The sequence below is a fragment of the Sorghum bicolor genome, chromosome 3 (assembly GCF_000003195.3).
Source record: "Sorghum bicolor cultivar BTx623 chromosome 3, Sorghum_bicolor_NCBIv3, whole genome shotgun sequence".
Classification (NCBI taxonomy): Eukaryota; Viridiplantae; Streptophyta; class Magnoliopsida; order Poales; family Poaceae; genus Sorghum; species Sorghum bicolor.
Window position 1 is genome coordinate 62,915,779 of NC_012872.2, and position 27,378 is coordinate 62,943,156.

General features: G+C 43.3%; 5 protein-coding genes and 2 non-coding genes across 10 annotated transcripts; 4 read left to right on the top strand and 3 right to left on the bottom strand.

Annotated features, from left to right (window-relative positions):
• Positions 1,756 to 1,828, top strand: TRNAR-ACG. Its single transcript has one exon. It is a non-coding gene; the product is annotated as a tRNA-Arg (tRNA).
• On the top strand, positions 1,898 to 1,970 carry TRNAR-ACG. Its single transcript has one exon. It is a non-coding gene; the product is annotated as a tRNA-Arg (tRNA).
• Positions 2,647 to 5,605, bottom strand: LOC8072080 (GDSL esterase/lipase At4g10955). The gene is made up of 2 exons (XM_002458451.2): positions 5,094 to 5,605; positions 2,647 to 3,934 (listed from the first exon to the last, which is right to left on the bottom strand). Exons 1-2 carry the CDS (start codon positions 5,564 to 5,566, stop codon positions 2,926 to 2,928), a joined length of 1,482 nt encoding a protein of 493 aa, XP_002458496.2. The 5' UTR covers positions 5,567 to 5,605; the 3' UTR covers positions 2,647 to 2,925.
• LOC8075584 lies at positions 9,910 to 12,840 on the top strand. Its single transcript, XM_002456319.2, has 3 exons — positions 9,910 to 10,888; positions 12,135 to 12,293; positions 12,390 to 12,840. Exons 1-3 carry the CDS (start codon positions 10,001 to 10,003, stop codon positions 12,696 to 12,698), a joined length of 1,356 nt encoding a protein of 451 aa, XP_002456364.1. The 5' UTR covers positions 9,910 to 10,000; the 3' UTR covers positions 12,699 to 12,840.
• LOC8072081 (3-hydroxyisobutyryl-CoA hydrolase-like protein 5) lies at positions 12,805 to 16,597 on the bottom strand. The gene is made up of 15 exons (XM_002458452.2): positions 16,312 to 16,597; positions 16,118 to 16,201; positions 15,964 to 16,032; positions 15,820 to 15,880; positions 15,597 to 15,670; positions 15,435 to 15,518; positions 15,072 to 15,156; positions 14,779 to 14,864; positions 14,487 to 14,608; positions 14,321 to 14,381; positions 13,819 to 13,917; positions 13,501 to 13,602; positions 13,371 to 13,412; positions 13,139 to 13,245; positions 12,805 to 13,051 (listed from the first exon to the last, which is right to left on the bottom strand). Exons 1-15 carry the CDS (start codon positions 16,339 to 16,341, stop codon positions 13,006 to 13,008), a joined length of 1,152 nt encoding a protein of 383 aa, XP_002458497.1. The 5' UTR covers positions 16,342 to 16,597; the 3' UTR covers positions 12,805 to 13,005.
• On the bottom strand, positions 16,784 to 20,614 carry LOC8075585 (glucosidase 2 subunit beta). 4 transcript variants are annotated; one of them, XM_021456408.1, is made up of 6 exons: positions 20,449 to 20,614; positions 20,261 to 20,374; positions 19,661 to 19,747; positions 19,265 to 19,480; positions 19,065 to 19,172; positions 16,784 to 16,915 (listed from the first exon to the last, which is right to left on the bottom strand). In XM_021456408.1, the coding sequence occupies exons 1-6, from the start codon at positions 20,570 to 20,572 to the stop codon at positions 16,842 to 16,844; spliced, it is 723 nt and encodes a 240-aa protein (XP_021312083.1). In that variant the 5' UTR covers positions 20,573 to 20,614; the 3' UTR covers positions 16,784 to 16,841. The 4 variants fall into 4 exon arrangements, with proteins under 4 accessions (XP_021312083.1, XP_021312081.1, XP_002458498.2 ...); XM_021456406.1 differs by having other exon boundaries at positions 19,661 to 19,756; positions 20,449 to 20,612; XM_002458453.2 differs by lacking the exon at positions 16,784 to 16,915 and adding an exon at positions 17,690 to 18,282 and having other exon boundaries at positions 19,661 to 19,756; positions 20,449 to 20,606.
• LOC8075586 (pathogenesis-related genes transcriptional activator PTI5) lies at positions 25,909 to 27,308 on the top strand. The gene has a single exon (XM_002456320.2). The coding sequence runs from the start codon at positions 26,303 to 26,305 to the stop codon at positions 26,978 to 26,980; it is 678 nt and encodes a 225-aa protein (XP_002456365.2). The 5' UTR covers positions 25,909 to 26,302; the 3' UTR covers positions 26,981 to 27,308.

Consider the following 27,378-nt stretch of genomic DNA (forward strand, 5'->3'; position numbering starts at 1 on the left):
CGAGGCTGGATCCAAGCACTCTGCTGCAGCCTGCGATGATCTCGCTGCCAACTTTTGATTCACTTGACCCATGATGGGCCATGGTAAAACGTTAACATCAAAATGCAATGATTGCTTGATTAGTCTCAACTCTGAAGAGCGAAGACAGAGACCAGCAGCTTCAACTTCACAGAGAAAGGGAACGGCAGAGTACTTACGAGTTAGGCCTTGTTTAGTTCAAACCAAAAAGTTTTCAAGATTTTCCGTCACATCGAATCTTGCAGCACATGCATACAGGGGCGGAGCCAGAATTTAAACATAGGGGGGCCGTGCAAACCAAAAACAATCATGTGTATCAAAATATTATATGACAAAGGTGTACATAGCACCAAAATAAAACGTTTACGTTGCGATGCAAAAAAAGCAGAAAAAAATAATAAAAAAAGAGAAATTTAACTAGTCTCAGGCCTCTAACCTTCACTTGATCATTCTATTTCTTTGCCCAGGAAAAGAATCACAATAAAAACAAGTAGTTAAACGGGGGCGAAATTAATTAGTACTAGATCCTAACATCAAATGACAAACAATCAGTTACATATCGTTTAGTCTTAGACAAAACGATCACTTAAACAGGTAAAAATGGTCATTTAAATAGAAGGTTAAACAGAAACATCATACCACTGTTAGTGTTTAAAAGTTGAGTACAACGGGCTAAATGATTGTTTAGAGTTTAGATGAATAATGATAGAAACATAGGAGATAAGAAATATAATAGGAAGACTAATGCTAAATAATATAGATCCCATTGTTGGAGATCAATTCAGAAGGACTAAACAAGAAAAACGCTGATTTTCAATTAACTAGCTAATTAGAGTGTGTGGTAGGGGACAAACTGATGTTTGATAGGCAATAATAAAAATAAAAGATATGAAGAAAATATTAGAAATATCTATTTGTATAAAAAACTATTAGAGATTAATATAAAATAAGAATAAAAATCTTAGTACAGATAATATCATTAACTAGCTAATTAGATAATTAAACATCTAATCTATGAGGTGTATTAAGGGAGTTATGGGAAACTTGGGGGGTGCCAGGCCCCCCTCAACCCCCCCTTCCCTCCGCCACTGCATGCATAAAGTATTAAATATAGATAAAAATAAAAACTAATTATACAGTTTGTTTGTAAATCACGAGACGAATCTGTTGACTCTAGTTAGTTCATGATTGGATAATATTTGCTACAAACAAACGAAAGTGCTACAGTGGTCGAAAACTTTTCATTTCGCGAACTAAACAAGACCTTAGTAGAGAGGGGAAAACGGCATTTATGTCCTGACTCGAAAACAAGTCAAGCTATATACTACCAAATACGATCACTAAAAGCAGCGCAACGCAGCAAGGCGACGCAACCCTCCCCTCCCCCTCGCGGAGTCATGGTTGTTGCAAGGACGAGAACCAGACGAACGCACATATAAATCCAGCGGCTCAAGGCTGTAGCACGGTCACCGCCGGGCGGCGGTAAATGGCGTGGTCCAAGCGGCAACCAGCTCCCTCAATGTCAGCAAAACATCAATGAGAGCATGTGCTGACCTGAACAATGCTAACACCATGGATCAATGACGATCCTGATTTTCTTAAAAAAACTCTTCGGGGTATGATTTTTTGAAAAATAAAATATATTGGTAACTAAACCTAGTAACTAAAAGTTGAAGTTCCATCAATCATTTATAGACAAATATTAAATAAGAAATCAGATGAAAATCACACAACAAGGACTCCGTGGCCCAATGGATAAGGCGCTGGTCTACGGAACCAGAGATTCTGGGTTCGATCCCCAGCGGAGTCGTAATATTTTTTTCCATTTTTTTTCTGTTTACCTACCTGGGCGACTTTATAGTTGACCTGTGTCAACAAGGACTCCGTGGCCCAATGGATAAGGCGCTGGTCTACGGAACCAGAGATTCTGGGTTCGATCCCCAGCGGAGTCGTATTCTTTTTTTTTCCTGTTTACCTTCCTGGGTGTGTTTACAGTTGACCTGTGTGGCTGTCTATTGTTCTACCGAGTATTTTCATTTTTTTTTTCTTTTTTGCTTTCCTGGGTGTGTTTGCAGTTGTGCTTTCCTGTCTGCTAGTGTTCTAGTTCTACCGAAGTTCGTTCGAGCTAACAATCTATATATGGCTATATGCAAGATCCGAGGGTTTATATTGCGCAAGTTATTTTCAGTTCACTCTACCAACGCTATAAAAATCTGATCACGCTGCTTTAGTGGCCACATTAAAGGGTGGATGGACTGCTGTGCTTCATGTTTTTTAGACAAACGATTTCAGTTTCACGCACCTGAACAAATTGCTCCACAAATTTTAGGTGAAGTTATGAGAGCACCTAGATACATTGCTCTACAAATTTGAGTCTTTTACGGAGCTACTCTACAGTGAAGTTTATGGAGCAGTCATAATTCACAAACACCCCTTTGACTATGTGCAGTTGTGACAGCTAGAAGCCTAGAACCAAATCTGGGCGCGTTTGGATTCCTGGCCGACCTGTTCGCTGGTCTGAAAAGTTATGGCTGAAATGACTGTTGACTAATTTATTGTGAGAGAAAAACACTGCTGGCAGGTAGAAAAAGTACAAGTACGTCTGATAAGACAAGCGAACAGGCTTGATTTCAAAATTTCTCCTAGCTTTGATAAAGAGATTTTGGAGGATGAGACCAGGCAAAGAGGATGGCCAGGCAACAGGGTGAGACATCCAAGCACACCCTAGTTTGCCGAAACTGTTCATGTTTTTTTTAAAAAGAAACTGTTCATACATTATCCCTTTAACCAAACTATTTGACTGTTTCCGGGCGTCACTGGAGTAATACTACATTCTCAGTTTATAAAGGAACACACAATTATTAGAAAGAGTATTTCTAATGACCGATGCAACGGCTTAAGCCGTGTCTAGGACTTGGCAGGAGATGACATTGTTGTTGTTGTTGTGTAGATGGATTTCAGCTGCCTGTTTATGAGCTTGCTGTCATAGAGAGCCAACTGCAGCTCCATGCCATCTGACCACCATTGCTGTAGCCCATGCGCCTCAAGGAACTTCTGCGGGCCTTTTGATGTCACAAAGAGCTTTGCGACCACATCACCAGCAATCTCACTTGCCTTGCGTTGTTGTTGCTGTTCACTGGAGGCACCATCTGTTGTTGTGGACGAGCAAGAGGGAGCGTTGTAGTGGCAGCAGATGTAATCACTGTTGTTGACATACAAATGTGGCACCCATTTCTTCTCAGTGCGCAATCTCTTCTTGTCACTTGCCTCAGCCTTAGCAGTCTCAAGTGGTGTTGTTGTTTCTTCCTTCAATGGCAGACTTCCTTTCACTTTCTTCCACAGGTAGCTGGCCTTCTCACTCATGCTCCTTACACCCATGGCCAGTGAAACAGAGGGTGGATTGAAAAGATGACACTCCACAAAAACTCCTTGTTTGGCAAGCTCTTTGCAGACTTGAAGTGCAAATCCAGCTCCCAAGGAGTGCCCAGCAACACAAACATTGGTGCAGCCAAACTTCTCAACTGCTGATTTTAGTGCTGCTAAAGCACCAACAAATCTTACTGAACCTTTGAGGCTCTCCCATACCAAGAAACGAAGGTCATCCTGCAGGTCCCTCTTCATAGTTGGCTTCTGCAGGAGGGTTCCTCTGAGAGCTAACACAGCCCTCGGTGCCCCGCTTGGTCTTATGAGGATAAAGTCAGATAAGGCAGAAGAACGATCCCACTCCAGCATGGCGCCATAGATGGAACCATCTCTCTCATCCACCAATGTCTGTGTGACCTTGTACTTGAAGGGTTTCCACCATTTTGGAGCAAGGCCATCCTCTTCGCCTTTCTGGTCCTGCCTGTCCAGTTCAAGCAGGTAGACTGCTTGAATGAAGCAGGCCATTACCATCCTTTTGTAATTTGGATCCTTCCTGCAAATCAATTAAAGCAAGAATGTTAGGGGCAAAAACCCATCATGGCCTATGGGATACAATAATAGCATAAAGTCCAGTACAGATTTCATATGGATTCTTTTGCATTAACATAAGGCTTGGCCAGAAACTGCCTTCCCCATACCAATATTTTATTTTTATAATTAATATTTTAAAATAGCCCTCATCAACTAAATTTTCAAAAACAGCCAATTTGGCCACTGAGGCCTACTACATGGACAAAAAGGTTTGCCATGGAAACCATAGCTGGAATTGCTATGGAAACCATATCTGGAATTGCGCATAGACTTAATGGTGAAGTAAGAGCAGAAAGAATTCTGTAAATTGCCAATTTGCCATGGAAACCATAGCTGGACACAGACTGTTATACAACAAAAGCGTGTGCACAGAAAACGTGTTTTGCACCCCCATGGACCCAGGCACAGAACACGTTGGTTTCAGGAAACTTGAACCGTTGTTCTTTGCTTTCTTGTTTTCTGATTTCCGCCAAGAAGGCTACAGCAAAACTTGAGCCGCTGCTCATTGCTTTCTTGTTTTCTGTTTTCCTCCAAGAGAAGGCACGAGCAGTGCCTTTGTTTCTTCTAATCAACCATAAGTTAACCTTGCTTGCAGGAACAGTAAACAATTCTGTTACTCCAAAAACTGCACACTAAGCACAAAATGTAAAAAACTCCCAAAATCCAACTCTCACAAAATTAGTAAAATTCACAATTCACAATGGATGGTTCCTTCAAAGTAAATGTTACCCAATCCCCTGTTTTATCTCCCCATCATCTACCATGCAACTGGATACTGCAAAATCACAATGTCGCTACTTGAAGAAGTAATCGATTTTGCCGCATGCCGATTGAAGAACCTTCTCATTCAACCGCGAGCAGGGAAGGGGAATCGCGCAATGGGCGCAAGCATTCGTTTACCCCCTCCCGATCAAAACCAAGGGAATGCCCGAAAAGCAAGGTGCCAGCTGCAACACCAAGCGACGGCCCCTGATCCAACTGAAACCTAGAAGCCCGCGGCTTGAACGAAACCACATATATCCAAATAACCCACCATCCGGATCCGGCCATCCCATCGTCATTCAGGAATCGAAAAAAAAAAGCACATGATTTCAAAGACACGGGAAGCGCGCATCGCTTACCAGCTCGATCTGATTATCTCCTTCCAGTTGGGCGGCGGCAGGTTGCGCGGCCCGGAGACGTGGAAGTCGTAGGGGTGACCCTCCGCCTCCGCGTCCGCCGCGGCCACCACCACGGCGCCTCCGCCGCACCCTCCACCCTCCACCTCCACCACCACCTCCTCGTCCTCCTCAACCGCCCTCATCTCCTCCGCCGCCAGAGCTGGAGCCGGGGGCAAGTCGATCGGCATCGCCGCGGCGCAGGCCATACGCCCCCGCCCAAGCCCCAACCAGGGCCCGTGCTCGCGGCGCAGGCTGGGGATCGCGAGATGGAGAGCGCGTGCGCGCAGGGGGTTCGGCAACGGTCGAAGCGGCGCGGGGGCGAGGAATGTCGAGTGCGCGAGCGCGAGGATTCTCGGGTGCCAGTTGGGAGAGCGCGGCGGTGGGGTATTTGGGATCTCAGGAAGGGGACAGCGGCACAGCGCCCCAACGGTCATGTTTGGAAGGGGGAGCCGCAACTGGGGGGTTTCATTACGGCAGGGTCAGAGGTTGGTGTGGCTTAAGCGTGTTGCCAATGAGTATGCCTTCCTTGTGGGAAGGTGCCCTTCTCCCTTTCCGTTGTCAATTTCCGGCGGTGGTTTAAGAATTTTTCTTTTTTTCCCTCCATTCTAAATATAAATTCTAAATATAAGACGTTTCCATATTTCTATAAATCCAAAACATCTTACAATTTGGAAGAAGGGAGTAGCACTGAGCTAGATTTGTTATATATACTCTCCTCATTCCGAATTATAAGATGTTTTGACTTTTTAAAATATATGACCTCTGTTATGCACTTAAATAAAATAATGTACTTAAAAAAGCCAAAATATCTTATAATTTAGAATAGAGGAAGTACTTATTAAAAAGTTGTTTGGTTGTTGATTACCATTTTTCTTCCTTGAGATTTTTTCTTGTTTATTGAAAAACAGTACCAACGCTAGGGTTATCATATAGTTATTATTAATGACCGCTTGGTTGTCAATTACTATTTTCCATGCTTAATACCATCTCTAAGATTTTTTTTCTTAAACTCGCTCTCAAAATTATCATTTACTATATATTTCAACTCTCCTATGATTTCTCTATATTTTGTCTGTACTCTAGGAAACCGATCTTGCTCTTCATCTTTAACTAGCTAGAAATCTAGAATAGAGAATTGCTATATTTGGAGATCTAGTTAAATAAATTATTAGAGGAGACTTTTTCACCTTAATATCTATTTCTATCAATTAAGAAAGATATGAAAAAGGATCTTAGAGTTGTTCTAAGTGCATTTTCAGGAGTCTTTCTTAAATTCACTCTTAAAATAATTATTTGGAGAACTATTTGAATAAAAATATCTATATATATATCTTTTTATTCTCCAATAACTTATCTATATCTTATGCGCACTCTAGAGAGCTAGCCCCGCTCTCTATCTTTGGCAAGTGAGAAATAGGGAATATAGGACGACTATAATTGAGGACCTAATTAGAAAAAAAAATCCTGGAGAGTATTCTTACCAATTATGAAAAATATAGAGAGATTCTTGGAATATCTCTAAAGTCAAGTATGGCTACCCACGTTCTATAGTAAAAATAGAGTGTTTGGTAATTAATGTGCCAAAAATCAGTGTGGCTGCAAAGGATTGCTCCGCCACAAAAATTTGGCAAAACCTACCTATAGTAGTTGTTTGGATTGTTGTTATATGTTGGTAAAAACTTACAAGCACAAGATAAACTGAAGATTTAGAACACATGTTCATCGAATACCCACCAACATAAGACAAATCCCATAGTTTGTAGTGCCTTCTTTCTCACAAAAACTTGAAGACCCATGCATGGAGAGTTGAAAGCCCAAGTTTGGTTTTGGTAATTAATGACACCAAGTTGCTAATGCCTTGTGTTTAAGTGATTTGAGTTAGACATAGCAACACATGTGATGAAGGTGCATGGTGGCATGGAAAGGTGGCCACATGATTACAAAGAGACGAAGCATGAAGTGGAGATCATGTTGATAGACGAGGAGCAAAGTTATCAAGGCAAAGGTATAAACATAGGGTTTTACTTTTGCCGGTCTAAGATGAGTAGAGAAGTGATTGACCAGGTTTAGGATAGATAGACGACTATCAAGAGGAGAAATCACGGTCATCTCTCGAATCAAGTGCTACTAGGTCTACATCTTGAGCATATGCATTAGGATCTAGTAAAGTGCTAACTTAACTCCTTTGGCGAAAATGATTGTGAAAAGCTAACACACTTGCACTTTGGTGGTGGACACTTGTTGGTGTTAGCACTTTTGCAAAAGAGGTGGAGTTCCTAGGGATGAGAAGGGTGTGGGTTCTATTGAGAAAATTAAGTGTATATTTTCTATTGCGCCGGTGGGAAATTTGGAGAAGTCGCGGGAGTGTTTTCTCACTAAGAAACACTCACCGGACACCGAGTGCGGAGGCACCGGACGCTGGCCTCAGAGTTCGGTGTGCTGTCAGTGCTTGGCCTTGTTAGGGTTGAGCACCGGACGCTGGGTGTTCCCTGTTCACGCGTCCGGTGTGGCCTGACTTAGGCAGAGGGTGTCTATTTGAGAGCACCGGACGATCTCTGTGCGTCCGGTGGTGTGCGTCCGGTGTGTGGGCGTTTTGCGACCCTCTCTGCGCATGGGTCCGGTGAGCACCGGACGCTACCAGTGCTTAGCGTCCGGTAACCCTGCAGGTTTGCGGAACTCTCTGCGCATGAGTCCGGTGTGCACCGGACGCGTCCGGTGTGGACCTGCAGAGCGTCCGGTGGTCCGCAGGTGACCGTTAGGGTCTGACACGCGAGATCCAAGAAGGACACGTGGCCAACCCCTGAGCACCGGACGCTAGGGGTCGAGCGTCCGGTGATCACTTGGTAGCGTCCGGTGCCCCCGATTTCAGCCTAGTGAAAGTGGCCAACGACTAGTTTCTTTGAGAGGCTTATAAATAGTTGGTGGCCGGCTTTGGGGGGCTCTCTCTCGCACTTTTGATTATTTGAGGCATACATTGAGCTAGAGAACACTCCCTCCACTCATCTCCTTGCTTGATTGCTAATCCTAGTGAGATTGAGTGAGATTCAAGTGCATTGCTTTGAGAGTTGCATTTAGTGGCACTTGATTCTTGAGTTTGCTGCGGATTTCTTGTTACTCTTGGGTGTTTCCTGACGCCCTAGACGGCTTGGAGCAGCGGTGGTGTTGAGCTCGTGATTGGAGATTGTTTCGAGCCTCACCAAGTGATTTGTGAGGGGTTCTTGAGCCTTCCCCGCGGGAGATCGCAATTGGCTACTCTAGTGGATTGCTCGTGGCTTGGAGGATCCCCATCTTGTGAGTGGATGTGCGGCACCCGCTGAGGGTTTGGCTTTGGATTGCCAATTAGCTCGTGATCCATCAAGTGGGTGTATCGCCACAACGAGGACTAGCTTGTCGGGAAGCAAGTGAACCTCGGTAAAAAATCTTGAGTCATCTCTTGCCGAGGATTATCTATTGTGATTGTGATTTTGAGTGATTGGTTGGACATATCTCTACTCTACAATGTTGGTATAACCATCACTCTCCACTCCTTTACTCACTTATTTACCTTGCTAGTTGTTTAGCTTGTTGAGTTTACTTTTCTTGTTTAGGAGTGTAGCTAGCCTTCTCTTGTTGTGGTTTAGTGTTTAGCCTTGTACTAGATTGTATAGGTGGCTTGCATAGCTTAGTTGAGTTAGTGCTAGAATTGCTTCGCCTTTTGTTTTACTAATCAACTTGTCTAGTTGAGTTTGTAGAGATTTTTTAAATAGGCTATTCACCCCCCTCTAGCCATTTGGACCTTTCAAGAGTATTAAGACTTGCATTGCATAACCAGCCACGATTACTTTTCTTCTTTTTAAAAGGGAAATATTCACCAATAAGAACCCTCCAGTCAGATGTCATTGGGATTTCCTCTAGCCTCTGCCAAGATTAGTAAGCTGTGGCATTTCAAGAGCAGCAGCAGTTGCAGAAAATGCTTCTCGAAGTGATTTTATCATAGTAGTTAGAAAGAGATTTGGTTGGTAGTAGTTAGATGTATGACTAAATTAAAAAAAAGGGTTTTAGATGAGAAAAGTGTAATTTGCAGAGAGAGAGAGAGAGAGTTAGAAAGAGATTTGGTTGGTTAGAAATAATTCGGGATTTTCAATACAAAATTGTTTAGAAAGCTATTATATGAGATTATTAGAGAAGAACAAAATTTAAGTTTGATATAAAGTTTGGGGGTACGGTGTCGCATCGGATGTCACATGAGGTGTCGCATGGGATGTTCGGTTACTATAAAAAAATAAATTATAAATTCCATTAGTAAATTGCAAGACAACTTATGTTTACTGTAGCATTACGTTGTCGAGCCATAGACTAATTTGGCTTAAAGATTTTGTCTCCCAAAATAGTCACCAATCTGTGTAATTAATTATTTTTTAGGTCTATATTTAATACTACTCTATATATGTGTCCATGATAGGGGGTAAAGTTTTAGCGAGGAACCAAACAAATATCAAATTTCTGCAGATGTTCTTATATGCGTTTTTATTTCAGAAGACAGATGGAGTACGCCCGGAAGCAACATCTCACAGCCACGGCATAACACGCATCATGGGCTATAGCTCGGACGATCAGGCCCTGGTTAGCACAAACTTGGCCCTCCTACTGGCCCAAGTGGCGTCATCCGTAATAGGCCCAGTAAACCCCCATCTGGCGGACTGGTCTTGGACTTCGAGGCTGATGTTCGAGCCCGAGCTGGACAGATTTGGTTTCCTTGGCAATAAATATAATAGTATTTCCAACAGTCTCCGCATCCCCCAAAGCTTGCTGCAACGCCCCCGGACGCGCCGGACCCGGAATCCCGGATCCATCCCACCAATCCCGTCTCTGACTCCAAGCCGCCCCCGATGGGCCGCCGCCCCCGCCAGCGCCAGCGCCGCCGCCGTCACGCGTGGGCCGCGGCCGGGCAGGGCCCCGATCGCTTCTCCCACCTCACCGAGGACCTCCTCCGCAGCATCCTCAACTGCCTCCCGACCCGCTCCGCCGCCAGGCTCGCCGGCGTGTCCCGCCACTTCCGCCGCGAGGTCCCCCGGCTCCTCGAACGCGTTGACTCGCTCACCCTCCACGAGCCCCACTTCCCGGACCCTCTGCGGACCACCCCGCCGCTCCTCATCCGACGCCTCGCCCTCGCCCCGCACCGCGCCATCCCGCCCTCGTCTTTCCGCCCCATCATCGAGGACGCCGCCCTGCACGGCGTCTCCGAGGTCTCCTTCCGCCTCACCCGCCGCGCCCGGTTGCCCAAGAACGTGTTCACCGTGAAATCCCTCGTCGTGCTCGCGCTCGACACCTGCGCCGTGCCTCCGTGGTCCGACGTCAGCTGCCCCTGCCTCCGCACGCTCAGGCTCCACCGCGTCGCCATCCACCAGGAGAACATCAACAAAATCCTCGCCTCCGCGTCATTCCTCGATACGCTCGAGATGGTGTACTGCACGGGGCACGGCGCGAGCAAGGGCTGCACGGTGGAGTCGTCCTCCGTGAAGAACCTCGTGTTCAGGCCGACGCTGAAGCTGGAGGGGACCGTGATTAGAGCGTCGGGGCTCAGGGTGCTCACGCTGTACACGCGGAGTAGGGCGAAGAGTCTGGAGCTGGCCCCTGCTCCAGAGATCAGGAAGGTGTACCTGCACATCTCCAAACCAAATAGCATGGAGACCTCAATGGAGTCATTCAAGGTTAGGCCGTTCCTGGATGCTGCCGTGAAGCTGGAGTGCCTCACGCTCAGAGGCCAGGCCATGAAGGTGAGTTCGATCTCTTGCATCGTACGTTAACTTAACTGCTACTTGCTTGCTGGTTTGTGTTCTGTCATTGGGTAGCCACTATCAACAAGGACCCTCTTCATGATATGTTGACAGTGTTTTATGGAAGCATAAATTTGGTATTTATTGCATGACATCAGGGATAAGCAAAAGTTGGCAGTAGGCAACATTTTCGTTTGTAAAGTCTTCTGAGCATGTGCTTCGATAGCACAACCTGATGCTCAGATTAATCATAATTCATAAGAGTTCAGACCTTGGAATCAACTAGAATGTGCGTTAGGAAGGACAGAGCATTCAATCTTGAGCCTTAGAGTAGGATTGACATATCATAATTTCGTGGTTGCATGGAATTATCTAATGTAGAATTGATGCTTAACCCCCTCCTCCCCCAATTGGTAGAATCACCTGAGAGATCAAGTGCTCTGAGATTGCCTTAATCTGGTTAGCAATGCCAATTGCTCAGATCACTGGTTGGTTTTCATCTTAGACTGTTAGAAGAACATGTAATAGGGTGGCTCAAGATCAGTGGAACATGAGGTCAGTGCTGTTTGGGTTGACGTGGTGCCAGAATTCATCTGGTCAGTTGTTTATCATGCTCTGAGTGTTTCAGTTTAACAAAAAGCTGCCATTTACACACAAAAAAAACACAATGTTAATGACTCATGTGATTAATCGATGTCAATATGGCAAGAAAAGAATTAAACCTTATACGATGTTATGTACTCCATTCTAGGGAAACCAAAGGACTACAAGAGAATGGCTGGAGCATTAGTGTTTATGTGCCATCAACAACAATGGAAGAGCCATTGAGGCAAACATTTTAGTTCATCATTTCTTATGAGTTTGTGCTTGTCTGGGGTTCTGGGCAAAAACAGTGAACTATTTGTTTATATCGTGAAATTAAGAAAACATGCAACAAATATTGTTAAGGATCTTGCTTCTAGAAAGGAGAGGGCATTTAACTTTGAGCTTTAGAATACAGTTATATCTCCTAATTTCTTGGTTGCAATTTAGTATGATCTATTTATGCTAAATAGGTGCCAAAATGCATGATGCTGGTAAGCTAACATAATTCATTGTGATTTATTGGTATGGTAGAAGCTCAAAGTTTTAAGCAATGTGGATTCTGGCACAACAAAAAATAATGTAGCATATATGAAGTTTATAGCACACAGTACTTGTGAGTATGAGTTTAAGTCATATGTTGGATGTCTTGATATTATTGCAGGTATTGTCATATGAATATGAACAAAATCCTAAGTTGACGGTTATGTTTCAAGACTTGATGATTCTATCAGTGAGCTTGAATCTCTCAAGTGAACAAGAACTTGTTTTCCTGCTGAAGCTTCTTGAGAGCTGCCCTAACCTACAGAAATTCATTCTTTCGGTACCTAACGCCAGCTTTCTTATTCACATTAGAACCTTGTGTCATCTTAAGTTTCATCTTGTGGTTTATCACTAACACACCTTCCTTCTGTACTAGGCTGCTGAAACAGGCAATGGCAATGATTTGCCCCGTTTCACTGATCACAAGGATAGGCTGGCAAGTATATCTTGCCTGACTACCAGCTTGGTGCAGTTCAAGTTTCTTGGGTTCAAGCCTCAAGAATATCAAGAGGAACTGGTCGTTTATCTGCTAACCGTAGCAAAGCAACTGAAGAAGGTGGGGGTGGAGTTTGATAAGAGCCAATTAGCTGCCGTGAAACAGATTCTGTCAGTTAGGACATCTCCGATTGAGAGGATATCCACAAAGTACAAGAGAAACTACTACATGGAGTTGGAGTACTCCTGATAGAATTAGTATATACAGTATAGCTTTAAGGGTTTGAGCCTCTGATTGGCCATATTCGGCATAGCCGAATTTCATTACTTGACAGCAACGAAAGAGTGACCAATAATTGCTTTGGTGTTCATCAAATTTATCATACTTTTTATTGCTTCTTGTGTCATCGTGTGATCTCTGCAACAGTTCATACATTGGAACGTCTCACTACACAAACACTCGAACTACATACGTGCCGAACTTTCCGTAATGCCGTGGTTCGAAGTAATAACGGTCCCTGCTGCCAAGATACAAAAGGCGGAATCTTGTATAGTCACTAGGAAGCTCTGCCATAGACTGTGTTCTCGTATTTGCCGCTCCACCTGCACATTGTCGATGTCAAATGCGCTAGCTATCTAGGTATAGGATCCATGAGTGATGTGGGAGATTTGAGATGAATCACAGCCCACCTGTTGGAATCATCGGATGGGACCTGAAGCTCCCGCTCCGAACTGAACGGCTGGAACACACGGTCAATGTCCTCGTTCTTCACCTCCTCAAGCGTTGTCGGATTCCACTGCAGCATCATAGATATAGAAGTTAGAGAGAGAGAGAGAGAGAGAGAGAGAGAGAGCATGGCAGCGATATGCCGATATTCATATATTATTGAGCTAGGGAAAGGAAAGGAGAAAAGGAGGAAACCTTAGGGGCATTGTCTTTATCAATGCTGAGAGCTCTAATGCCCTGTCGTCAAATCAAATTGAAAATGTCAGTGACCAAGTTGAAAACTCATTTTTAAGGCAACGGCAGTTCATTGGTACGACCTCCATACCTCATAAACATCCCCATTAACAACAGACCGTAGTATATTCATTGTAAGCCTAAATTCCTTAGTCAAACATTCAGGCAAACTCTGTCTCCGACCTTCTCTGATCTGAAAGTTTTAAATCATCAAGGAAACTAGAGCTTAACTTCTGGAACGAAAACTCATATAGACCACTGTACTGCATAATTACATAAATCTAAAATAGTAGTTTTCAACAAAGCAGGTGGTCATGGAGGGGGCAGTAGTCTTGACCTTAGACAAGCAAAAACATAGAGGTTGACAGGATAAATTCCATTAGGTTAACAATAATGTGAGAGATCGTACCGATCTCAGGGTGATCTTCAGTGCAGTTGGAGATGATCTTCTCAGACCCTTCAGGACTGGAGCTATCCATTGGTTTCCATCTATGCTCGCTTCTGATTCCTACAGCGGCGAAATTAAAGTGTTTGATTAGTGATACACATATGCTGCAAAATAGAGAATTGCCTTGTTACAAAGAGATGGTTTGATTCTACAACAAAGGATGAAAACATCTTAGGTGCTGGAAAAAAATCGGTAGCTCATTATACCAGGTTTTAGTTTCGCTTTATTAATATACGTCAAGTCACTTTCAAATTATACCAGGTTTTCATTTGAAATCAGGATTGGGGTATGCAGCTCTTTTGCTGTTTTGCAGAAAAATGCCAACTTCAAGGTCAAGTGAACCATGGCATATTACAGAATGTTTAATAAATAGTAGCTAACACATCAGTTATCACCAATAGTATGAGAAACTGATGAAGATCTCACAGCATAAAGTGGGATGGCATGAATGTTGAATCCTTACAAATGCTTTTATGATGTCCTCAACAGTCTCTGCAGAGAAGCATTTGTTGATAATTGAAAGCCTATCAAAGCAAGATTGAGATATCAATGTCAGTATATTTTCAGTATATGCAGGATAATTATCATGTGTAGCAAGTTCTATCTTAAATAATCATCAGATTCAGTACTTGTTTAAAATACTATCTTCATCAGGTTGAACATCTGTTGAAAATTCTTCAATAACAGCTCTGACTGCAGACTCCTCACCAGTGTCCAAATCCAGTAGACGTTTTTCAAGTTCTTCCAATTTCTGCCATAAATATCACAAGTGCTTTGATTAGTAAAACTACAGGCAACCACTATCAACAAGCAGTCTGACAGTGTCTACTCCCAAGTCTCCATTATTTGCACATACAACTAAGTGGACATTGGTGCAGGAAAACAAATCGAAGTAGAAATGCTAGCTGCTGAATGTCTTACTTCGGAACTGACAAAATGAGTAGCAAGACCAGCAGAAATCATTTCCTTCGCATTCAGTCTAGCACCAGTTAAAGCCAGGTACTCGCCTAATAGTTCAAAATAAGAAAAATCGTCACGACTCATGAGATGCATCATAAATATATGTTGCACAGTCATATATTTGATTTTTGTTTATTAAAAAGAAACAGGACTCTACATTTGATTTGCAATTGCCATTTTTTTCATTATAATATTTCTGCAATCCAGCTCATGCATACTTTTTTATGTATGAAAATTTAAAATATAATACTTACCTAAATATCCAGGGAGCCGAGAATGGATGTAGGAAAAGCTACAATCTGTGTGCAATCCAACACTAGCCTCAGGAGTAGCAAAGATCTACCAAAAAGAAAAGGAGAAGATAAGCTGATCACTGTTAGAATCTCCAAAAGAATTCAGAACCACATTTAGAGGCAATCAAGTGGATAACCTTTCAATACTAAAAAACTTGATAACATAATGCTCATATACTGCTTACATAACAAGATCATATGGATAGGTGCACAAAAGTACATGTTTTATCATGAGAAATGCAATGAAGATAATACATGTACAAGAGTTAAGGTGGAATAGATTATAAATAATATAGGACTCAAAAGTGTATTCTTGGCACATACTGTTTTCTCTGTGACAACTGCAAACTTTAGTGGCGCAACCATAGCAGCACCACCACCCATGACAAGCCCATTAACAAGAGCAACCTACACAAACATAGGATAGTAGAGTTTCAGTACGTTATTTTCTTCAGAAAGATGAATGGTTCTCTGGCAATCATATACCGTGGTTTTCTTGTACGTATGAATGTGGTAGCAAAGCCAATACATTCTATACACAACCTCGAGGCAGGAATCATCTGCAAAAGCAGTATTTGTAGCTCCAATCCTAAGCAACATGATTTATTGTATACAAAATGCACATCATGGTAACAGAAATCAATTGAGCTAGTTAGAAATTGAAATGATTTGATGGCGATGTCATGCAATTGTTCGGCAATGTCCATACTTGATTTCCCTTCATAAAACATCTTTAGGTCCCCACCAGCAGAAAATGCACGTCCAGCGCCCTATTCAAAATCAAACATCAGTACAATTACTAGCGCCGAACGTTGGCAAAATACCATTTCATATTATAAGGGAAGGTACGCACCTTAAAGATGACTAATTTGGCGTTCTCATCCTTCTCCCATTTCTCCAGGAACTGCGCAAGGAGGTACACCTACAAGCAGAAACCACGCGCACACAATCGAACCACAAAGAAGCTTCTAGTACAAGAACCAGGAAATCGGGGCAAGGAGCCACACCACTCTGTCGGAGATGCCATTGAGCTGGCGCGGGCGGTTGAGAGTGATCACCCTCGCGCCCCCGGCCTCCTGTCCGAGGACCACCTGCACCAGCAGAGCACGGGTTAGCTGATCAAGCCCAATTGGGACGCAGCGGCAGGAGAAGGCAAGAGAGATTTGGTGTGCAATCAGTCAGCTGCATCGATCGGTGGTACCTCCTCAGGATTTGTTTGCTGCTGAGCCATGGTCGACTGAAGCTTGAGGTTCCTTAGCTCCTACGTGCGTATTGGTGTTGGCGACGCGAGGTGAGAAAGCTGAGAAGAATTTGTTGGCGGTGGAGGTGAATGGTGGACGGGGTGTTGGGGGTGTTTGGTGTGTGTGAGTAGGTCAGTGTGGTGGAGAGAGGAGGGTAGGTAGTGTGGAAGGATGTGAGCTCGCGAGTCGCAGATGGAGGCATGGAGCAGGTTTGCAGTAGCGGGGCGCCGGGGTAGGTGCGGCTTGGCCTCAGAAGTCGCATACTCGCAGTCGCAGGCTGGCAGCGGCAGTGCTCCTGCTCCTTTTTTTTCAGAAAAAAAAGGTACGGAGTATTTTCTTTTCTTTTCTTGAGACGATAGTCTAGGCTGATTTGAGTAATCCCATTTGACGTCAGCATTTTAGGCCTCATTTGAAACGCAGGATTCTCCAAACACAGGAACAGAGAAAACACAGGATTGAAGTTACACAAAACTTGTAATTCTGCAAGAATCTATACAAGCAAAGTTTCCATGAGATACAACCTTATTAGTTTTTCTCCAAAACTTCTATGTTTCCATGCATCCCCTGACAATCATAAAGAATTTTATAGGGTTCAATTTCTTTTTTTCCAAAGAGGTGTATAAAAAACTTTCCTATAGAATTGAAATCCTCTAAATTCCTATGTTTTCCAAAGAGGTGAAACGGAGCAAATCTTAGGTATACGGTTGCTGATTTGTGGTGAGTTGTAACTATAAGGTATGCTTTGAGATGGATACAAACTTTTCAAATAATCTCTTCATCACCGAAATGGCTCTTCATTCATCTCTTTAAGAACTGTCTCTTCATTCATCTCTTAAGGTTAGCAATTATTATCACAGTGGTCTAGTGATTACAAGAGCCTTGGTAGCACCTTTGGTCCTAGTTTCAACTTCCTGTGTGAGAGCAAATTTTCTAGGATGTAATGGTGTTGTGCTCACACTCACCCCCTACCACATGCAAACTCTACGATCTCTACCCCAGAAACCCTAATTCTATGAGCATCATCTACAAATATTGAGTCGACAAATTCTCGAGATTGATGAAGTCAGTACACAGAGAAAAGTAAAACCCTGCAGGGCTGGTAATAATGACAACACTCTGGGCCAGCGTGTTCATCTTTTATGGGTTCCCAGCCTAGCGTGTGACAGTCCATTTATGAAATCTTTTACCGTACATAAATTTTCTGGTGTTTTTCATCTTTCTGATCTGATAGATATAATTTAAAATAAATTTAATTGCTATTGTTCATAGCAGAAATTCAGTAACACTAGAGACAGTAGCAATTTTTTTTTAGGAATGTTTATACAGCATTCGCATAACTTCACGCAATCATTGTACATGTCTGGATTCTGAAACATTACAAACACAGCAAGTTACAGGGTTCAGGCATGGGGCGCAATCGTCCTGAACGAGGAGCAACTCATAGTTACAGGGAAAGTGGGACGGGGCCACAAATCACTTACAACAATTAAGTACACCGCTGAGGACGAGTACAGAGAATTTCATAGTTCGGAATTCAGACCAAGTTGTTTATGTTAAATATCTACACTCCCTCTGGTCATAACTTAACACATTTTATTTTGCATGATCCTCAATGGTATTTTTTACCACTATTTTTTCTAAAAATATATTCTTAAAATCCTACAGATATAAGAGATTTTGCAAGTATTTCGAATGCAGATCGACACATAGTTTCTGGGACCTAAATGACAAGTTTCTGGGACCAGGGGGAAGTACATAGTTAGTTTTCCTAGCCAACAAAGTTCAGAACAGCAGATGGACCTCGCGATTTAAAGAGGATAACGTGCAGGTCCCTCCATCCCATCTCTGATTCTCCATCATCCCCGGAAGCTATAATATTTGCTAATGAGCACCGATCTATCGTCTTTGTATATTAGTACTGCTCAGCTAACCTGTAGAAAGCACAATTTCGTTGGTGAGTTTGGTTTGCTTCCAACAAAACTAGGTACATCACAATGCTTATCAATACAGAATTGTTGCTCAATCCTCACAGCGGCTTTTAACAAGTTCATAAAACAAAGGCTGCTACTGAAGATGGAACACGCTGTAAGCTTACTAGTCCGAAACATATAGGGCCTGTTTGGTAGGCTGCACTAGTTAGGCCTATGGGGGGGACAGAATGGTCAGGCCAGATCTGTACAAGCTGAGGAGGTGCAACCATCTGTGTTTGGTTGTTGTGTTTCACGTTCATCAGAGCTTGGTTCACTGCAGCCCATTTTGTTTGGCTACATAAGCTGTGGGCCATACCTCAAACGTAACAGCTGAGCGGCCCTTTTTGGCCCAACTGATGCGAGCGCGAGCCAAGCCTGGAGAAACAAACTTCAATTCCGTTTCCCCGGGTGCAGGTTTTTGGCTGGTTTAAGCAGTGCCTGCCTGGCCCTTGAGGCTCTCGAGCCTAACAAACACGAGAAGCTGAAGCCAGTCAGACAGGCCCAGCACTCGTGCAGCCTACCAAACAGGCCTTTAGTAGATGGAACAAACACTAGTCAACACAACAAGTCTAATACAAAAGTACTCAAGTTTATATGTTTAGGTGCAAAGATATCTGAAAGGGCAATGAAAGTTTTGAACTTGAACCCATACCCTTTCTAAGTTTTAATCATTTCTACAGCTCTGAATTATGGCAAATGACTAGAGCCATTGAAGGGAAACACAGGGACCAAAGTTTACTTACGTTTCAAAATATGCTGTCTCCTGCGTGTTCTAGTGCGGCGCCGAGCAATGCAGAAAGCAAAAATGCATACAAGAAGGCCCAGCTCAAAAACTAGGGCCATTCTTAATCCTGCATTCACGTAAAAATTGAAACCACATCAAGGACGCGAATTGTATTCCTGTAACAGCAACAAGTAAATCTTACATAGTAATGGCCAGTACCTCTTATCTTCTGGACAAGGTCTTTGCTGTTGTTGTTCTGGATGTGGTCTTCCATAGCAATTGCATGTTTACCCATAAACTCGTTAGTATTAGCATCTAAATGTGTTACTGAGAGGTCGCTGCCACCATCAGCAGCCTCAGCAATATACTTTATATTTCTACACGTGTTCTGACAATGGATGCCACTTTCGTACTCATCACTTCCATCACAACAATCTATAGAACATACACAATCTGTCAACAGTTCTGATATCCACAAAGGAATAAATGCAGTGAATAGAAACTAGCTGCAGATGTTAGAAAAGACAGCTCAAAACTCAAAAGTAAAGAAAAAGTGAAAAAAAAACTTCCAAACTCTTGCAGTTAACTTCTTTAGTCTATAAACAAATAGCATACCACATATTTTATCATTCACAAACGAAGAGAACAACAGTCGAGGGGTATCTCCGATATTTCTGCAGTAAAACTTGCCTTCTGGACAAGCTGAAGTACCTACATAAAACAAATAATGTGAAAAATAGAATTACAATGGAAGATACCTTACACATCGATGTTAGCACCCCATAAAAGAAATGGCCACATTTCAGCAGTAGAATTTTCATCAGGCGAGGCAGCAAGGATTTAACAGATATGAACGCTACAACATATTGCATATTCAAATCTAGTATATCCCTGTTTTCATTTGGCTAAATCTGACATAGTCAAGTGTGTACAGGTACAGCAGGTCAGTAGCTTAGGCTCTGCTTAACAGTTCTCTGTCCATATGAGTAGCAAAGATCACATAGTTCTGCCTTTGCTGAATTCAGAAAACTCTAGCAGCATGAGTCGATCGACAAGAGAGAGATTTATATGAATTCTAGTGCCCAGTGCATTGTTAATTTATTGCCACCAGAACCAGATCTCACAGCAATGGGCGAAATCGTCCAGATCTTCCACAGTTCAACTCTCAATCCCCGGTCAAGTTCGGACAAATCCAGGAGAGATGGAGACAGAAACCTGGCTCATCGGTTCCATCGGCGCAGTCGCAGTAACCGTCGTTGAGCCGGCTCCTCGGAAAGGAGCCCGAGCCGTCTCTGCAGGCGATCACCTGCGTCGCGAAGTACGCCTCATCTGGGGAAACGACTCGGTGAGCAAGTCAGGAAACGAGGTGCGGAGGTAGGCGCGTGAGCGAGCGTCCCGTTCACCTTGGGGAGAAACGCCTACGAGCGGCGGCGCGGCGTTGGCGGCGCCGGCAAGGAGGAGGAGGCGGAGCAGGAGAGTGGCGGGAGCGGGGGAGACGATGCGACGACTCGGTCGTGGGGTCCACATCTGCGTTGCTGTGATTCCCGTCCCCAATTCGTCACTCCTGATCACAACATGAGTCCCTGCGAACTGGGTGGACGTCAGGATGATCTCACGCGTCCGTTTTAGATCAAGATTAACATCCCGTTTGCCATAAATTTTCAACCTCAAATTTTAGAATTAGGGATGTTTAGTTCCTTTTTTTCCAAAAAAAATTTGGGTTTTGATTCATCATTTTGTATGAAATTAAACACCATGTAATTTTTTTTTTGTGAAAAGGTGATTATTCTCGATTTTAGATTTTGGCCTCAAGAGACAAAAAAAAATCCAAAAATAGCCTCAAGAGGCTCTCATGAGGACAATAAATTATGCATTTTGGATGGAACTAAACATAACCCTGAAAATTTTGATATTTTGTATTTCATCACTACAAAGTAGTTGACATTTTGAATTTTGGATTCTATGGAGAACTAAACACCCCTTTAGTTTTAGCGATCCAAATACAGCTGGTTGGATGGTTAAGAATTTGAAACTAGAATTGGACCTCAATACCAAACCAAACGTTGCTCGCTATACTAGCAACATTTTATCTTCCATATGGAACCCTCCCTCTTTCGTATTGCTCAACATTCGAAAACCATCTTGATGCTCCTTCAATCACACACACCTTCGTCGCTGATGCTGGCTCTTCTTCACCTTCGACCTTTTTGTTCGTCGCCGCCGATCCTCTTCACCTTGGCGCTTCTATGCTCTTGGGTGAGACGCTCCTCTGCCCTAATGTTCCTTACTTCCTTTGTTCCGATGCATATCCTTAACATGCACCGTCACCTCCGACATCGCTCCACCACCGACCAACTTGTAGATGCAGACATCTTCTATGAAGTACATATATGGTAAATTTTTAGATATAATTACTATTTTCTTTCATCTTCTTTCTATAATTTTTAGAAGTGCATTTACATGTAGCTTCGCCTCTAAAGGCATCCCTTAAGTAGAATAAAAAATTAGAGACGGGTTTATTCCATCCTATCCCATCCCAAGCTAAAGACACACATGCTTAAATTCTCACTCCCAACTTTCTCTCTATGTCGAGGCTATGGATGCAGGATGATCCTATATGGAACGTGTATGCACGCTTCCAGAATGAACGACAACAAATTTAGACCTTGTTTAGATGTTGTCGGATTCACTTCAATCTATATGTGTTGGTGTGGATTGGGGTAAAATTTAGTTCAAGTTCCAATCCAATCCACTTCAACACATGTGGATTGATGTGAATCCGACTACATCCAAACAAAGCCTTAGCTTTATACTTTCATTGCCGATTAAAACTTACTAATGGCATTTTTGAGTTGAGTTTTTCCTAACTGGTCTGGTCCACATCTAGAATGTGAAAGCCTCCGTTGGCCAAGCCCAGGTGATGCAAAGGTATGGTTGTTTAGATGTCTGCGTGTGGAGCACCTACACATAGGGAGTAGTCCTTCCATAGTATGGAGTGAAGCCTAAAAAGTATTTGAGAAATGGGCATCAGTGCTCCGATAATTGTGGTATACGGCATCACTTCATTGCACAAAATAAAAAAATGACCACTCTTGTACCCTATTTTTTCCACACCTGACATAATTTTTCTCTCCTCATCTTTAGAGCATCACGTCTGAATTGCTTCGTTTTCTTTTTTTTCTAGCCCCACTCAGAATAGGCAATACTTGCTGCAGTGTTGAGAATGATGTCTAAACATTATCTCTCTATTTTTTTTAAAAAAAAATATAGTTTTCCCTCTGCTACATCTAGCAGCGCAACTAATGTTTGTAAAACTATCTCTCTATTTTGGACATCACTTTGGACTTACATTGCGGAAGGCCTTGACTCATCGTGTTTGTGTGCTCCCTATGTATATCCAACTCAAAGGGGAAAAACACAGGAGCGTCACTTGGGAAGAAAAAAGCCATTTTGTTCTAGGTAGGTTTCCTTTATTTATTAGCCAGAAAATTGAAGTTTTCAACATTTTCGCTGGACTGAAAAGCAATGGCTGAAAATACTGTTCGCTGATTTATTGTAAGAGAAAAAAACTGTTAACTGACAGAAAAATATGGTTAATAAGACAAATGAACAGGCTCAACTGATTATTCTAGCATTCAAACAGGTATCAGATCAGTCGAATCTGAGCAGCCATGCCTTCAAATACCTCTACAGCAAAACAAAAAAAAAATCATGAACACCACGCGTATGGTCCATGACATCTTCTGCAGTTAGTTCCCCACCTAAAAAAATTTCACCCATCGCATCAAATATTTAGACACATGCATAAAGTATTAAATATAGATAAAAATAAACTAATTATACAGTTTGGTTGGTAATCACGAGATAAATCTTTTAAGTCTAGTTAATTCATGATTAGCCTTAGGCCTTGTTTGGATGTAGTCGGATTCACATCAATCCACATGTGTTGAGGTGGATTGGAGTAGAATTTGAACTAAATTCCACCCTAAGGGCACTCACAGTGCAGACTCTATCATAGAGTCTAAAATTATTTATTACATCGAACAATATGGACTTGGAGTCTAAATAAGACTTGGAGTCTTATTTTTTCTACTTCTTTCTTCAATAAATATACTGCCACATCAGCAAAATACCATAAATAATATGTAATTAAGTGTCTTGGACTCTGTGATAGAGTCTTGCATTGTGAGTGCCCTAATACACACCAACACACATAGATTGAAGTGAATCTGACAACATCCAAACAGGACCTTAAGTGCTACAGTAACCTACATGTGCTGATGATAGATTAATTAGGCTTAATAAATTTGTCTGGTAGTTTTCAAACAAGTTATGTAATTAGTTTTTTTATTAGTATCTGAACAACCTTTTTGACATCCTATCAAATATCCAATCTAACACCCAAAATTTTTTTACTTCCCATAACAAGGTTTCAGGTAAAAGATGTCTAGAAGCGCAGATTGACTGATCAGCCTTTGGAGGCGCAGCTCGAGTTCCATGCTGACATCGACTTCTTCCACGCCCTTGGAAGGTTCCACGGGGTCTGGGGACAGTGAAGGCAGTGACCGTTCCATATGGGCTGGCCCTTTCTCTGTCGCAGTTCGACACTCGTGGCGTGTCGTCCAGTCACGATGCAGGCTGGCCCCGCATTGCTTACGTATGACGATGACATCACGCGTACAGCATACGCATCCGATCTTGGAGTACGCACTTTTGTGGACGCCCAGATCGACGTGGCAACCATGTTGCCATCGGTTGTCCAAAAGTCAGCCTTGAGGAACGCCGTCCGTCAGGTTTGGGACTTGCCACATGGAAGCAGTACGTACAAAAAATGTTGCAGTCTCGCAATGTATAATACGACTTCTATTCTGAAACCAACACTCTTTTGTGCTTGCGCCGGGTTGCTCTTAGGAATTTCCAGACAGATTGGTTGCTACTTCCGCTAGATAACTCTTCGGCTGAGATAAAGAACGTCACAATATCGTATTGACACTTTTTGGTCTTTTGGCACCATCTGTTTACTTCCATCCCAAAATCTAAAATTTTTCAATATTTATTATCACATCAAATCTTTAGACACATACATAGAGTATTAAATATAAACGAAAATGAAAACTAATTGCACAGTTTGGTCGGAATTTACGAAACGAATCTTTTGAGCCTAATTAATTCATGGTTAGACAATAATTACCACAAACAAACGAAAGTGCTATAGTGTCGCGAAATTTTTCTCTCGAGGAACTAAACACGGCATAAATGGCATAACGAATCTAGAAATTAATAGAAGAAGAGGATCTTCAACCTTTGAAGCCTCTCCTTCCTCTTTGTCATGTCTATAAAATTTAAGAGGGGTTTCATTATCGCGAAAGTAGTAGGGCCCAATGGTAGACCCACTTCTGTTGGTATTATTTTTGCGAAGAACCATGTTTGTTTGTTCGTTTGAGCTTATCAGCCGAATCTGCTAGTCATTCAACAATGTTTTTCTCTCATAATAAACTAGCCAACAGTACTTTCTGTCATGGCTTATCAGCCAAACGAATAAGGCGATGGTTCACTATATATTGCGAAAATGTGACATGTAAAAAGATGGGTATGGGATTGTCACAATCCCGGTTAGAGATTGTTAAAAGTCCCTTTCACATGCCGATTTGGATTGGCAACGGATTTCCAACGGGACCTCAGTCCCTTACGCAGTTTGGTTATGGTGGAAAAAAGGTGATTAAAATTTAGCATGGTGATTAAAATACATGACTTTAGAATGGATGTAGTATTAGCACTGTGTGGCCTCAGACAAACATTTTGTATTTTTGAGCTCTTTTTTTCTTGAATACACAAAAGATTTATATATCATTGTATTAAGGCCTTTTTTAGTTCACAAGATACTGTAGCACATTTGCAACTATAGTAATTATTGTCCAATTATAGACTAATTAGGTTTAAAAGATCCGTCTCGCAAAATACGTGCAAACTATGCAATTGGTTATTTTTAATCTATATTTAATGTTTCATGCATATGTCCAAACATTTGATGTGATAGGGCGAAAAGTTTTTGATGAGAACTAAATAGAGCCTAAGTAGAAGAGTTTAAGCAAACGTACAATGCGCTTCTATGGAGTGCTGAATGAGGTCAACCTAACATAGCTATAACTGGGTCATCCCAGCAAAAGACCTCTTGTTTCGATATTACATAAAAGGAATAACCAATGCCGATGAAACGGTGCGACCTAGGAGGTGTGTCTTCGCGGCTACCTAGACGAGTCCTTTCCAACGGCTAGAAAGAGCTTGTCAAAGGCCTCCAGCTCTAAATGTTGGAATTACTCAAATGGTAAATTAACAAATCTGCTAATTGAGAGAGCGTGATAGTGAGTTTAGGAGGTGTTTGATTGAGGTTGTTAAAGTTCAATAGATACTATAGCATTTTCGTTTTATTTAGGCTCTGTTTGGCTCCCCTTGCTAAATTTTAGCTAGCTAAACTTTAGTCACTTTAGTAGCTAAAGTTCCAAACACATTGACTAAAAGGAGCTAAAATAATTTAGTTCCATTAGTCACTTAAGAGTAGCTAAAATAATTTTAGCTGGCTAAAATTTAGCAAGAGGAAGCAAACGGGACCTTAGTATTTATTGTTCAATCATGGATAAGCTTAACTCGCTGTGTATGTATTCGGATATTTAATATGATAGGAGTTAAAATTTAACTCGCGAAAGAAGATGCAGGGTGAGTGGGTGAGGACGAGACGTGGCCAAACTAGCCACAACTCTGCGACTGCGACTGCGACTGCAACTACTTTTTTCAGAGCATCTTCCATTACAATGATGTTTTTGGTTGGCCTCCCGCGTTGCCTTTTCCCTCAAGAATTGAGACGCCTTTGGCGCACCCAGTGTCCACGTTTCGTCAATTGGCACGAGAAAAATTTAACTACAAAACTGAATGACCGGACGCATGAGCCGACTAGGCAAACCACCACCAATTTAAGCCGCCCCCCTGTGGCTTAATAACAACTTGAAAAGAGTGTTTAGCCACGCATCGACAACCGGAGGACGCAAGCGCACGAGAGAGATGGTTGCCAATTCACATTCTGCGTGCTTTATATACTCATCAATCACATGTCATCAGCCCTCCCTCATCTCCAGTTTGCACCAACTCAAATAGCGCAGCCACAGCTTCCTCCTAACAAGAAGGCGCACTCTCGTGCTTGTGCGTGTCGTCTCATGCTCTGGCCACACACGAGCAGGTCTGCCGGTACGGTGTGCGCAAGGCATGAACACGTACATGTCTCTCTCCTTGGAGAGCAGCAGCAGCACCACCACCAGCAGCGTGGTCCGCGACGTCGCCACGCCCGCGCCTCTGTCCAGCGGTGCCAGTGCCTCGTCGTATCCACGGGCGGGCGCGGGCATGGGCATGGGCACGTCGCTCTCCCTGGCCAGCGCCGCGGCGGCGGCGCACGGGCACGGACAGTACCTCCCCCTCAACGAGGATGACTCCCTGGAGATGGTCCTCTTCGACGTGCTCCGCGAGGCATCCGGCTCCGCTGCGGCGCCCACCACCTACCAGCCGCCGGCCTCGTCGTTGCCTACGCTGAAGAAGGCGCTCGCTTCCGGCGCCGCCGCGCGCAAGGGCGGCGGCGGCGGCGTCGGTTGCAGCAGCAGGGCAGCGCACGCGCCGAAGGCGGCCACAACGGGGCGGCACTACCGCGGGGTGAGGCGGCGGCCGTGGGGCAAGTACGCCGCGGAGATCCGTGACCCCGCGCGGCACGGGGCGCGGCTCTGGCTCGGCACCTTCGCCACGGCCGAGGAGGCCGCCGCGGCGTACGACCGCGCCGCGTTCCGCATGCGGGGCGCCAAGGCGCTGCTCAACTTCCCGCCGGCGGTCGCGGGCTGCGGGAACGCCGCAACCGCCACGGCGGAGCAGGCTGCTGGGGTGACGGAAGCCAAGTGAACGGCGAATGCGATCTCAAAGAAAACAACGGATCATTGGCAGCTGATGAGTGATATTAGTCAGTCAGTCCGTTGACCAGAGTGGCATGGTAGCGATCGGCCGATCGCTCTTCTCGTTGTATGTGAGGACATGCCTTGAACTGTGACGGGTTGAATTTGAGGGGATAAGATAGCCAAACAACTCCAATGTTTCTTTTTTTGTATTTTGAGATCCTTCAACATTTGGTTTGGGGGCGAACGTGCACGATCTTATTTTTGGATATATTTATTAATCGAGAATGAATATATACATAGGTCAAGATGAAAACACGAATGCTTAGTTTAATGAAGATTTCTCAGTGTTAACAAATGATGAGTACAGAATCAGCTAATCAAACACCACGAAATGGTTGCATTCTA